Below are 14,827 nucleotides of genomic sequence, written 5' to 3'. Positions count from 1 at the left end.
CAATTCATCTACCAAGAAAGGACAAAATTCTAAATTAGTCTTGTGTGTTTTTCTAAACCATCTAAACTAGAAAATAAAATTTTTTTTGCCTGAGACAAATATGCCTGAGCTCATCAGAGTGAATGTGTGCGAACAGAAAGTAATGAAAAACAGCACGTTTGCTCAGCCAGCTTAACCTAGACAAATAAAGGTTAATGAAAAATGGGCCCTTAAACTGAATGTGTAATTTCTTCAGCAGGTTTTAGAGTGTGTGTACTAAAGGACAGAAACACACTTCACGGGTGTTTCAGTGCTAACCACAACAACCCTGAAAAATACATGTATAATTATGCAACCGAAAGGAACAAGTGATTCTTCAAAGTGAATCAACAGTTGTAGAGAGTTTATATTAAAATGAATGGAAATATGAATATGGATCAGAGTGCTGCCTTTTTCTGCCCCGTAAGCCTTTCTCTTTTTTTTGAGAGGCATTGCAGCACTACAGACCTACTTTTACTCACACCCCTGCATATAGCACCAGAGATTTTTTTGCCTCGTGTAAAACTGCTCTCAGCAGAAATAAATGCAATGAAGGTTGTGTCGGTGGTAAATATTAATACACATTTATATGTGTAAAATCACAATTGTCTATATTTTTTCTTATATGAGCCTTAAAAAGACAGGGTCAAAGTAGCAAAAGAGGCAAATACACAGAGTAACAAATACCCCTGCTATACACACTGCAGCAATATTTGCTTTACAGCCTTCTTAACTTCGACGTGCCACTTTAGCCTCAGTCGTAGCACAGTTTCATGTATACAGCCATCTAGTAAATATTTAAGGCCGTCAGCTAAACAAACAGTAAAACTTAAGCAGACGGCAGACAGTTGTGATTTCAGCCAGCAAGCTATAGGCTTTTTAATGTGCTACTGTGGATAAATTAATTCTTTTTCAAGTGACTGGCTTAAAGGATATCTGGACCTCAGTTGGCATTAGGGAAACATCATGTTTTTCAATTATTGTGTTCGTGTTATCGGCCCTGTTATTTGTTCATGGTTAGACAATCAGCTCTGTTTTGACAACTCACCAGGAAACAATCTGATGTTTTATGTTCCACTCTCCCTCCAACATTTAGACTTTATGACTTCATTATGTTGCACTGTTTCCTCTTTGAGAAACAACTGATGTTGCAGATTTTCTAGAGAGGGCAAATTATCCTAAGACTTATTCACCTGACTTTGTTAGAGGAAGTCATTATTTTATGACTTTATTTTTATAAAAATGTTGTTAAATCTTTCTCCTGTAGTGTTTTTTTTGCTCTAAGCTGCTGTTTATACCTGACTTTATGTGACTTTCAAATATGGGGCAACATGTTTGACTGTGTCCATTTAAATTTAACTTTGTTGCAGAGAGACAAAGAGTCAAGTCTAGCTGCCGGCTGTTCCTCACACAAAGGTCAGAAGTCACAAGAGCTTTCATGTTAGAAACCAAATTTTAGTGACTGACAGCAGGGATTGGACAGAGAGTATTGCCACACATAAAAACTGTATTGACTCTGTAATGTTTGATATATTGCATTTAAACACACTGCTACACCACAATAACAAAAGAAAAAAGGTCAGTTAATTAATTAATCTATGAATAAGTTAGATATTTAATAGCAGATACATAGACTTGTAGCTATGACATGGATAAAAGAGCAATGGGGCTTTTACCATTTGAATAATGCAAATATAATTTATTTTTTTCTTTTCTAACATTTATTAAGCTATTTAGAGGCAATTTATACCCTAGAGAAGTCCATGCTCCCAAAGCACACACACACAGCATTGAGTATTGGCAACATATATCTTCATTAGTGTCCAGTCATATCTCTGCTCCTCTCACACTCCAGTTTCTTTGTTTCTCCCTTGAGAATGTTAAAATCTCAGAATATAAACAATTTGTCATATTTAGGTTTAATGACTGAGATGCACTCAGAGGATTGGTCAGTCAAATTTCCATTTAATCATGGACATGCTTGCATAATGTTACAGTGGAAATCTTTGTCAAGAGAGAGACATAAATAACAAATATGCCTCTATTTCCATTTTACTGCAATGAGTCAAATTTAGGGCAGCAATTTTATGACTGATGCTGAGTTTTACAGCAGATAGTTCAGACACATATCAGAAGATTTTTAAAGTGTATCCCAGTACAGAGTGCTTAAGCCACATACATAACCACAGCATCCCGGGTTTCAGTCTATCTTGAGACTTTTGCTGCATGTCATATTTGTCATCCCCTCATGTTTCCTGTGTCCTCTGCACTGCTCTCAACAACAACAACAACAAAAAAAGCATACAAACGTCACCTTACAAATAATCTGATTATTAAAATCATCATCGATCACCCATCCAGTTGTCTCTGATACCACTACAGCTGCATATGGATCGTGTCAGGTTTTAAACTGGTACGTCAATATACAGTACACATATCAGTTTGATTTAATAACCCTTTATTGATCCCACGAGGAGGAAATTCAAGTGCCATACCAGCAGAGTAAAAAGTCAGAGTAGAGTAAATGTATGATATAGTTCCCAAATACACAATAGAACAACAAAAACAATGATGATATGTTATTTAGGAGATGAGATACTGTGGATGGCAAAGTGTGTTTGATTTTTTTGTAGGAAAAAAAGTTGATTTGTTTCTTAAACCGTGCCATCAGTCAAACAATCAGACTCATCTGGGTCACTTGAGTTTGCTGGGAGTGACGGAGGTCGAGGCGGAAGTGTTCCTCTGCACACTGTAGGTGCAGCAGCCTATGCCTTTAGGTGCTGTTCAGGAGATATTCCTTTGTATCCCTGTCTGCCCTCACTAGCTGGAAACCATCCAAAGTGGGTTGGCAAAGACTTGATTCAGGAGCGTTTCCTTATAGCATGAAATGCTACCCTCCTGACACACTGTTTTGTCTTTGAACCAGTGATTGCTCCATTTTAATTGGTGTTCCCCGTGATAATGTAAGGTGTGAAACATCTCAGTTTTTCTAATTGCTTCACTGAAGCTCTGTTTTGCAGGGCTATTAGCTGATACTGTTAATGTTGCCATGTGTAAACAACAAACAAACAATAGTTCCCACATAATCCCTGGAAATCAGTGCACATCTACCCATCACCTTAAAACAAAGTGTAAGATAGCCAAGAAAAGAGGTTCCAGAGGTTTGCAATGCTTCTTACAGATCCGATCTTCCATGTTCTTCACAGGGTCAATCAGTTGGTGCACGCTACTGGCAGAAGCTGTTTATCCCATGGTTCAGTAATGCAGTTTTTGCAGAAGTTGTGTCCACATGATGTGACTGGATCAGTGAAAACGTTGGCATGTAAACTTCATTCGATGCGACAGTTTAGTCATATACTACTTCACCAGAGATTGAAACAAACAACACATGTTATAGATACTGATACATAGCGAACATCTCCTGTTACACTTTAGCAGAAACTTTTTTTTTTATATCTTAATGAACAAACTGTTATTTGTCTTTAGACAGAAACTAAGAGACAAAATTCACCTGCTACTGCTTTAACAAACTGTAATATGAGGAAATGTTTGGCATAAGCTCTTGGCTGTGTTGCTCCTCCTCTTACTGCTCCTCTGCAGGTTTGGAGTCTATACAGTTTTTAAACAAAACCAGTTTTATTCAAACTGTATCATCGTTTTGCTTGCGGATGTTTTATTCTGTTGGTGTTTTATTTACTGAATTTTCTTTGAGTTTGGTGCTAAATTGTAAAAATGGTGATTTCTCTTGTCAAACACTAAATAACACATTAATTATTACTCTGGTATAACTACAACCTATATTCTAGTTGTCACAAAACTGTGACATAAACCTGGCTCAGGTATAGCTGTATTGCCTGACTGACCGACTGAAATATTTGAAACAGCCTTAAATATTTTAAAACAGACATGCTTGTTGTGTGTGTGTTGTGTCTAAAGTGCTAGTGCTATGTTAGCAAGACTGGTGTTACATTTACCCTCGTGTCTCTACCTTTCGTCTTTTAGGCCAAATTAAAACTGAAAGTTGCATTAAAATGAGGATTTTGTAATTCCAAATTTGGAAATGAAAGTTTTTAAACACAGGAATCTCAGCACATGTTGAGGCCTCTCTTTCTTCTCTCCATCATTAATATTGATAGACAACTCTATCAGGCCCTCACAGTTATTTATAGTCACAATTTTGGCTTTTGGAGCAGAGAAAACCATATTTCCTTTTTAAATATTCTGCCCCTCGCTGTGTGTTTCAGTGTTCTGACATCTCACTCCTGAGTTGTTTTGCCTTCAAGACAGATTAGTGGGCCAGTGATTTGAAAACAAGCAAAATGACCTCAGTAAATAAGTTCAAGTAGTTTGATGAAATCTATTTGATTACAGTCATTTGTTTTCACTGCCTCTTTGTTTTTACCAACACCTCCTCAGATACTGTTTAATCAGAAGCTCCTGTATTTAGCAGCCATTCATCAACACAATGCTCTCTCCTACTGTTCACCGTCGGACAGATTTTCTCTTTATCAGAGCAAAATGTTGTGAACTGAGCTCAGATTTCTTTTGGATGGGGTCTTTACTCAGTGAACCAAAGGCTAACTAACTAATTAGATCTCAGGCTACCTGCTGTGTTTGCCCTTGAGGAAAAGCAGTGGTTTAATAACAGCGACTGAGTGCAGATTTCCGGTTACTTAAATCTTTGTTTGACTGTGCATGGATGCATGAACATGTGCACACATTTTAACACTTTGCATGTGCATGTGCATGTGCTCAGGGGGGATATATGTGTAATTTGGAGTGAGCAACTTTTATTTAGGGGTTAATGCCTATGACTAAAGATGTTCCAGGGAGGAAATCTTACACACTAGTTGGGTCGGTATGTCCAGTTGTTATTTGGTTGGTTCTGGATCTGGTCTTGCTGAAAATATCATTATGGTTTACAGTGTAAGGTTTAAGACCTCACAAAAAGAACTGCGTGTAGAATTATATAGAAAACTCAACAACCGCACTTGAACAAGCCCTCAGTGGTAAATTATCTGTCCTGCTGTGTTCTGATTACCAGACTCCGCTCTCTTCTTTTACAATGACGCTGGGCATTGAAATGACATTTTACTGCTTTGGATTGTCGTGTTTTACTTGACAAATAAAAACTCCATATTTCCAGTGCATGCACTTGTGCTGAACACCATGCAGAGTATTTTCAGAAGTTTAAACCATATAAGCAATAAGTGTAGCTCAACAAGCTCCAGTACAGGGCTGCCAGCATGCACAAGCGGATCAAATGCTCTCCAGATGATTTAAAATGTCCTCATCACACTCAGCAGTACCTTCCTACCCGGACGCCCTCGTGCGGGTCTAGAAGGCTTCTTGCCCACTGTGCTCGGTTCTGTTCTAGAACCTCACAGTGATGTTACAGCGTGTTCTGAAATTTCTCTTTCCTGAACAAACCTGCAGAGACTATGTCCTCCAATAAGCCAAGCTCAGTGTATAATGAACTCCGTCTAGAGGGAAAGTTTTGCGACGCAGTTATCAAAGTGGAGGATGTGGAATTTCAGATTCACAAAGTCATCCTGTGTAACTGCAGCCCATATTTCTGGTGAGTTGGTCGTCTGATATCAGCCAGGAGTTGGTGTGTTTTGTTTGAATCTTACTGAGTTACGTTGATTTATGCAGCATTTTTGAAAGCAGGAGAGATAGAACATGTTATATCACATAATAAACAAAAAAATGTGTTAATATGTTAAATATACTAACACATATAGGACAATGAGCGACTAAACTTACAACAGTCTGATGATCAAATAGTCATTCACCTAAATGTTAAATGAAATGAATGTTAATTTTGTTAACATGAAAAAGTAGAATATTTATTTTCAGTCTTCTGCTGTGCCTCCATCCTGAACCTCAGTGCTCTTTTTAGCCGCTGGTCAGCTGAAGACAGGTTGGTCTTTAACATAGCTGGCCTGTCTCCTCGAATGATGGAGCTCATCATTGAGTTTGCCTACACCGGCTCCATTTCTGTGACGGAGGACAATGTGCAGGAACTGCTGCTGGCAGCTGATCTGCTCAACGTCGTGGATGTTGTACAAATCTGCTCTGATTTCCTCAGTGAGCAGCTCTGCCCTGAAAACTGCATCGGCATCTGGCAGTTCACAAATATCTGCTTCTGCTCTGAACTGCAGCGCAAGGCCTACAGCTATATCATCGATAACTTTGAGGAGGTTGTTTCCCAGGAAGAGTTCTTGCGGCTCTCTGCACAGGAGCTCACCGACATCATTGAGGGGGATGACCTCAATGTGAGAAAGGAGAGTACTGTGTATGAGTCCATTCTGCACTGGATTGCCCACATACCTGAAGAACGGGAAACACACATAGCTGTGCTTTTGTCTAAGGTCTGTCTGTCACTCCATGTAGACTGAAATACATCCTCAGTATTTAGCTGATGGTGGCATCCTGACTGCTGAATTTAAGTTTAATTTACCTTTACAGCCTGGAGCTTGGTTATTTTGGGAAGTTATGTAGTCTGCCTTTTAGTACATTACAGTGACCTTAAGCTTAAAGTCTGATAGAGAGACAATGTTCTGATGCCAGAAACAGCTTGAAAATGATAAATAGTGAAAAACATGATTCAGTTTTTACAATTCTTCTTCGACTTACATTGTTAGACACTGCAGTTCCCTGCTGTCATAGTAGGACAACAAGTTAACAATAATATTTTAGTAGTCGGAATAAATGGAAATATATTCAGGAGTCACAACATTCATAAAATAGCAACATGTTGAACAACAGTGGAGCGGGCACAATACAGTAAATACTACAGTCCATTAAGTAAAGACAGATGATGTCCGCTTGTCTCTGTGCAGGTTAGACTGGCCCTAACAAATGAGGAGTACATTAAGGACGACGTGATGTCCAATGAGCTGGTGAAGTACAATAACGAGTGTCTGCAAATAGCCAGTGATGCCATGCAAACCATACATCACATCAACCCAAACAGCCCTTTTGTCACTTGTGTGCGTAACCCTCTTGCCCGTCCTCGTCTGCCTAATGCCATCCTGTTTGCCACTGGAGGCTGGAGCGGCGGCGCTCCCACAAATGGCATTGAGGCGTACGATGTCCGTGCTAACCGCTGGATCAATGTGACAAACAATCTGGAGCGCCCTCGTGCCTATCATGGTGCTGTCTTCCTCAATGGCTATGTCTACTGTGTCGGTGGCTTTGACAGGGTGGAGCATTTCAACAGTGTGCGCAGGTTTGACCTCAGTACACACACCTGGCATGAGGTGGCACCCATGTACTGCCGCCGCTGCTATGTGAGCGTAACAGTGCTGAATGGGTGCATCTATGCCATGGGAGGCTACGATGGACATGCTCGACTGAGCTCTGCAGAGCACTACAGGCCTGAAACCAACCAGTGGAGTCTTATCGCATCCATGAATGAGCAGAGGAGCGACGCCAGCTGCACAACTCTCCATGACAAGGTTGGTGAAGTGGGACAGCACCAGAGAGGAACATTACCTGATTTTCCACATGTACATACAAACAATACTGCACGCAACCTTGTGTTCACAATGTTGTGTGCACGAAAGTGTGAATTTATGTTTGCCAGCATTGCATAGTTCATTTGTGTGGGGATGGCATAAGCAGAAGGGTCAACAGAAAAATGATTTCTTCATGCCTGAACTATTACTGCGTGTGTATTATGGAGTTTGTATAGCACTGGTTGTTGGTTTTCTCTTCAGGTTTACATTTGTGGTGGCTTCAATGGCAATGAGTGTCTTCAAACGGCCGAATATTACAACCCAGAAACCAACCAGTGGACAATGATCACACCCATGAACAACAGGCGCAGTGGAATTGGAGTCATTGCTTATGCAGACCATGTCTTTGCTGTAAGTACATGAAACCCTGCGGACACTCACATATCACACAAACGGTGCTAAGTCAGAGATATGCAGTTTCAACATGGGTGTGATATAAGACCCATTATTTACTTTTCCTCCCACAGGTTGGTGGCTTTGATGGCAACAGTCGTCTGCGCAGTGCTGAGGCCTACAATCCCCGGACCAATACCTGGCACTCAGTGTCCTCCATGTTGACCCCCCGCAGCAATTTCGGGCTTGAAGTGATCGATGACCATCTCTTTGTTGTTGGAGGCTTCAACGGCTTCACCACCACCCAAAATGTCGAGTACTACGATGCGTCAACGGATGAGTGGTCTGACGCCTGTGACATGGAGATCTTCCGTAGCGCCCTGAGCTGCTGTGTGGTTACCAGATTCCCCAGCATGAGTGAGTACACTTTCCCTCGTGACGCCCTGCCACTTTTACTGTTTGAAGGTGAGGCAGAGGAGTCAGGCGATGCCGTCTAACACCGAGACACAGTCCAGGACAGTGTTGCCCAACATCCAGCCTGGGAACATAAAGTCAAGAAATAAATTTCTTTGTGCATCAAACTACTGTTTCTCCAGAGATTTCTACATCGTTTCAATTTATGTGAGTTTTATCAGCAAGAAGCTGTGCCCAACTTACAAAGATGTGATTTGATCACGCCGTTGCAATAATAACAGATTTACAAGAGAGAATGTTTTGCAACTTCCCTGTGCACAGCTGTCCCCATAAAATCAAGGGTAGGGTAAATGTCGTTCTCATGTTTCTTATTTTAATTAGATTTTTAAGCTATAACATTTATTTATCAGCTACAAAATGAAATGGTTGGTCATTATTTGTTAAACGCTTTTAAAAATGTATCATAAGGGTGTTATTGTCACTAAATGTGAACTACAGTTAATTAGACTAGTTTTCAAAATAAAATACTGGTCAGTGTCACAGTGACTAATGAAAGGGGGCGCTCTTTCTCACCCATTTATTTTTTCCTTTTTCTTCCAATTGTTATCTCATATCTTTAATCAAAACAAAACTAGTGAATGCCTAATGTCGATTGTTACGGTACCACTGGGCCACCTGACCCCCTGACTGAGGCATATATCAGTAAACAGCTTTAAAAGACATTGTAGCCCAAATTGAAACCTAATTTCCAGATATATACGCAAAAATGCTAATTGATGCAGACATTTAAATAAAAAATGCATAGAAATAAAGAGAAACAGTAAATAGGAGACATACTGGGAAAATGACAGATACATTCTGTCATAGTATAAGTGCTGTTACATGACTTTCTGGTTGATGTCAAGGACGGGATGTTCCACAATCTCCTCCAACTAAATTTGGACAAAACTGGGATTATTCAGGGGGAAGAAAAGCTTGAATGACTTCAGTCTGTCCTCTGTTTTGCCGCATGCACTCCCTCCACTCTCTCTGTCTCTGTCCCCCTCTCTCTTAATCTCGCTATTTCCTCTCTTTCCCTGCTCTCTACTCTCTTTCTTTGTCTTCCTCTTTATCTCACAGACTGAGCATTGGTTGCTCATTTTGGGGCAGAGTCACCTTGAGGCAAAGTCTGGAGAATTGTCTGTATATTTGGGTATATGATGTAATCCATGGACGTACTGGAAATGATGGCTATACATTTGTTGTAATTTCATTGTAAAGGAATAAATACATTTCCTTTCCATTTTGACTCTGGAATAAACGATTGACTTTCAGACTGTATTTGTAGTCTGAAGTCAACTGTATTTATCAGTGAAACAATCTTAATACTTGTAGGCAACGCACAGAAGAGCAGTGCAGCCATTGTCACTGTGGTCCTGTCATGACTTAGCAGTATCCACCCTGACAAGCCTCGCAGGCAAAGTAGAGGAGACACAGACTTTAAACTCAGTCTTTTAAAAGAAAAGAGCAAAAGAAATATGACATCAACAGGTCACCTCTCTGTCACCTCTATTGTCCATCTGGCCCTTTTTACCAGTTCCTTCTTCATCCCAGCTCTATTGTCTTCATTATATATATATGTATAAATCAAATATATGTGTATTTGTTATGGTCTTCCTTCCTGTAACTCATTCAGATCTAAAATTCTCTGACTTATCTAAATGTTATCTGGTAAAAGATTAGCTTAGTAGTTTGTTTCTTGTTTTAGACCCACTGTTTCTCACACTCTTTCTAATTAAGCTACAGTGACTGCATGAAAATTGAAAGCATGTAGAAATTAACATATGCACAAGAGATACATAGCTCTTCTCTCCTCAGATGTTTTATGTCCATTCATTTTAACATAACAAAAGTATGTTTGTTTTTTTTTTTCATTTACTACTGAAACATGCTGCAAACATAAAGACCATTTATACTGTGAGATATGTGAAAGGTGCAGGGTCTGCAACATCTTGCAAATACAGGTCAACAATCCCAACTGTTACACCACCCACCCACCCCCACCACACACACACACACGGACACACTCACACACATTAGGGAGGGGCCCTAACATGCACAAAGCACAGAGGTTTTAAAAAAATTATTAGCTAAAGTTGCTTGGCTGATGGTCGATGTTCTAAAAGCCCTGTGCAATACAACTTTAATAGCACTGGCAACAGGGTACACACTCACACACAACCATTTTCTCTTCCCTTCCTTGCAATGTCTGGTTTCTCTGTCTCTTCCACTTTCTGTCTCTGTTTCTCCTTCATCTGTCTGCCTGATCTGCAGCAAATGACTAACATCAAAATACAGCTTCTGGCGCATAAAACCATTGAAAACTGGTGATCAAAAAACAGTTATTGTTCTACATGAGAGACTGTCAGTGAACTGACAAATGACACAGAATTAGTGCTTCACTGACACAGTTAAACCATAGCACCAACAGTAAAAAACCTGTGGGTGTATTCATGCTTGTGTATCTTATGTACTGTGTGATCTGTTAATAATATGAAGCCAAACGTACTATATTACATTTTAGTATGTGGCCTGTACAGTGCAGTATGTGTATATGTGTGAGGTAGACAAGGGAGTATGTGTGTGTGCAGCGCCTGAGGGCTTTGTTCTGTACTGGTGCAATAAAAGACACATTAGAGAAAGAGAGAGATTACAGAAAAAAAAAAAAACATTATCAGCCATAAATGGTGTTTTTCATCTCTCAGAAAAAAAACAATAAATCTGTGTGGGTGTGAGAAGCAACAGAGTGGGTTTCACATGATGCATCAGCCTGGAGATCCTGGAAATGCAATGATGTACAGCAACATATATTTTTCAAGTGTTGTGTTTGTGTAACAAGGCAAACAATTATTACACAGCTTTAAGTGTAGCAGTGAGCGTCCTGTAAGAGCTGGGACACACTGTCAGTTGCATCAGAGGAGAAAAAAGGAAGTCTGAATCTGGAGGATGAAGAAAAGGCAGAAGAAAGGGATGAGAGGAGGGTGGTGGCTTAAAGATAAGGAAGAGAGGACACACTGGAAGAGGGGAAGAGAGGGTTGTGTGTAAGTGTAGTGAGTCGAGGGTGGAATCAATTTCCCCTGTCATGCTAACACCTGTCTCACCCCTGCCCCGTGTGAGGCAGGTGTATGTGTTTTGAAGATTGATGAACAGACAGTTGTTTCCCATTGGAAAGGATTCAATTTATACCTGGTTTACTCCATGCATTTCTCTCTTTAACACCTGCTCCGTAAGACAGCTCTCCACACTCTCTGTTGACCTCTGTGTGACCTCTGTCTGTTCCCTCATACTTGTGTCTCAGTCACACCAAGTCAGGCTGACAACACAGCTCTGCTTTTGCTCACAGTTCTCGTCCCATACACCACCCAACAGTTGAGGGGTGGAAGATGAGATTTTTCCCCAAGCGCGTTGTGAAATATTACAGACTGAGCTGAGATGATTACTGACACGTTACCCAATAAAGTCAAGCCACAGTGTGAGGATGAACATCCCAGACAGTGTGTGAGAGCAGAAATGATTTTGGTCATTCAAGGATAAATGTGATTTATCATAACTTGGATTTAGTTCTTGTTGTTGTTGTTTGTTTTGTTCACTGATGAGTTAATGATATTAATGCACTCAAAGAGTTAATTACTGAGATGTGAGAAGTCAAAAAGGTGCAATCAAACAGGTTTACAAACTCATTTGGACGAGAAAACAAAGGCAAATGCTAAAACATTTACCAAAACTTAGATTTTGGTGACCAAAGGTTCGAAGGTGAAGATCACAATGATCTCATGTTCATCCTATTCTTGTCGTGAATGTGATGTCTCAGGAATGCTCTGAATTGTCACTTAGGCTCAGGGATGAACTGATTAGATTCTGGTGATCAAAGGTCAAGGTCACTGTGACCTCACATATGTCCCATTGTCGTCAATGCCATATATTTTAGAAACACCTGGAAGGAATTTCATTACATTTAGCACAAATATCAGCTTGGACTCATGCATCAGAAATACAGGTTTTATAACATTAGGTAAAATCTTACATGTTTTGAACCTTCATGGTTAAAAAAAATCCTGATACAAAGATGATGGATTGATGTTTGAGAGTGAAGATGTACAATTGCAGTAGACACACATCCAAACACAGTTTGCAATACTGGGTTTGGTGACTGAGAAAATGGCAAAAAGACTTTTCTAAATCCTTCCTGCAGATTACAGACCAAACGTCAGATTAATCTTAGGTCTATTGGCCTGTTGTGCTCTCGCTTTTTACTGCCTTTAGATATATTGTTATCTAAAGGCACATATGATCATCAGTAATACAGAATAAATGCTTATGTGAAAAACTCTGCGCTTCCATTTTACAACTCACTAAACACAGAACAATAAAATAACGTTTGAAGGCTGCAAATTTAAACCTGTAGGTAGATGTTCATTATTAATTAAAAGATAGAATAACATGATAAAAACAGCTGTGGAAACAAACCTTGACGTCACTTTCCTTAGTTGGACTTTGGTGTATCAATATAGCCACGTTTGTATTTAAGTTAACTATTGCTATCATTACAAACAAAAGTGAAATGACATAAGTGTCCAGTCATAATAACTTAATTCTGATATTATGATTAATATAACTCAATAGAATGATCAGAGAGAGTCCAATGATCTTGCTCACAACCTGCTCTGTTTTGTTAGTATTGTATGTACCCAGTGTGTCTGGTGGGGGCTGGATTTCCTCTTCTTCCAGCCCTCAGCAGACTTATACCCTGGGAGAGCCTCCTCTATTCAGGCTGTCTGTGCAACAGCCTCCCCTGACAACCCGAGAGGTCATACCACTGTCACTCACATTGATATGGAGAGAAAGAGAGAGAGAGAGAGAGAGCAAAGTGAATATACAGAGGGAATATAAGTAGAGAGAGGGGGAGAGTGAAAAGAAAGGGCGCATAGAAGGGAAGAGGAAGGAGGAGAGATGAGAATCCAAATGAATCTTCTTCACCCAACGGACAGACTGTCAAGCTCAGTGTGTGTGCGTGTGTGTGTGTGTGTGTGTGTGTGTGTGTGTGTGTGTGTGTGTGTGTGTGTGTGTGTGAGTGAGTGTGTGTGTCTGTCTGTCTGTCTTACCTACTAATTGAAATGCGATGAAGTGTGAAACACCACTTTAAAAGACCTATCACCGTGTGTGAAGGTAAATGTGTACTGGGGAGGAGGGGTGAGGAAGTGTGTGTGTGTGTGTGTGTGTGTGTGTGTGTGTGTGTGTGTGTGTGTGTGTGTGTGTGTGTGTGTGTGTGTGTGTGTGTGTGTGTGGATTGCATATCAGCTCCTTTTGACCATAGATACAATAAAGTGTGTGTTTGTGGCAGTGTGTTAGAAGCAAATGTGAATACCATGCTCATGTCTGGGTAAATTAAATTATTGTTGGCAAAAAAAACAACGTATGAAACACGTGAGTTAATATGCTTGTTTGTTCGTGTGTACACAACAATAAAATGTGAAATCCTGGAATTTCCTCTGCGTGTGTGTGTGTGAGTCTGTGTGTGTGTGTGTGTGTATAATTTCATTTTGCTGTCTCAGCCTCTTGTTAAGGAGCCATTTAGAGCTCAGGTTAAGTCTCTTCAGTGCCTCCTGACACTTATTTCCTCCTCACCGCCTCTCTGACTTCCACCATCTTTTCTCCATCTCTGTCTCATTATCTCTGTCTCTTCCCCTGTCTGTCTTTTTTCCTCTCTCCCTCTCTTCACGCTTCCTGTGTGGTTACCGCACTACACATCTTTTGCTGTACCTGTTTATCAGCGGGCCGTGTCGGTGGTAATCATTAAGCTGTTTTCATTTTTTGAAGTCGGCAATGGGTGCAGTTATTGAAAACACTGACCAACAAGGTTTTTATTTACACATCCTTATAATTTTAGAAAAGTGTCCTGGAAGGAGCTCCTGCCAAGTTATTAATTCAAGTTCCTTGAATGAACTGTTGAATTAAAGGCTAGACAAAATACAGTTCATATGTTATGAATTATGTGCTTGCTTTTAGAAACATTTTTCAATGTTGTACTGAACTGTTCAGCAGACTGACTTGAAAACTGTCTCAGTTACAGTAGAAAATAATTGGGTCATTTTTTTTTTTTTACTTTCCACTCATTCCCACAGACGTTTCCTGGAACACTATGTAAATTTGAGCCAATAATAGGGAACACACTGTGTCCAACCCATTTTCAATTCAATGTTGCCACTAATAGCTAATGTTTAGTTCAGTGTTTTAGTTGGTGCACAAAATGCAAAAATGTATAATTTATCTACAGGTGCAATGCAATATATATGAAAAATTAAGTTTCCAGTAATGAATAAACAATTCCTTCATATTCATTTTGATTAAAAGAAGAAGAAAAGTCCTGTTTCCCTTGTGATTATAGTGCCATACTACATAGTTCTTAGGACATTATAGGAAAATTTTTAGGAAACCAACTAAATAAATTGTTACCCATCTAACTAGATGCTCTAACTAAATCATACAGAAGATATATAGCA

General features: G+C 39.8%; 1 protein-coding gene across 1 annotated transcript; it reads left to right on the top strand.

Annotated features, from left to right (window-relative positions):
• The first annotated feature begins 5,316 nt into the window (after positions 1–5,316).
• Positions 5,317–8,371, top strand: LOC113154077 (kelch-like protein 10). Its single transcript, XM_026348085.1, has 5 exons — positions 5,317–5,596; positions 5,921–6,392; positions 6,864–7,481; positions 7,743–7,892; positions 8,009–8,371. Exons 1-5 carry the CDS (start codon positions 5,460–5,462, stop codon positions 8,369–8,371), a joined length of 1,740 nt encoding a protein of 579 aa, XP_026203870.1. The 5' UTR covers positions 5,317–5,459.
• Positions 8,372–14,827: the final 6,456 nt, after the last annotated feature.

The sequence above is a fragment of the Anabas testudineus genome, chromosome 11 (genome assembly GCF_900324465.2).
Source record: "Anabas testudineus chromosome 11, fAnaTes1.2, whole genome shotgun sequence".
NCBI lineage: Eukaryota > Metazoa > Chordata > Actinopteri > Anabantiformes > Anabantidae > Anabas > Anabas testudineus.
This window is presented reverse-complemented; position numbering and strand designations above follow the sequence as displayed.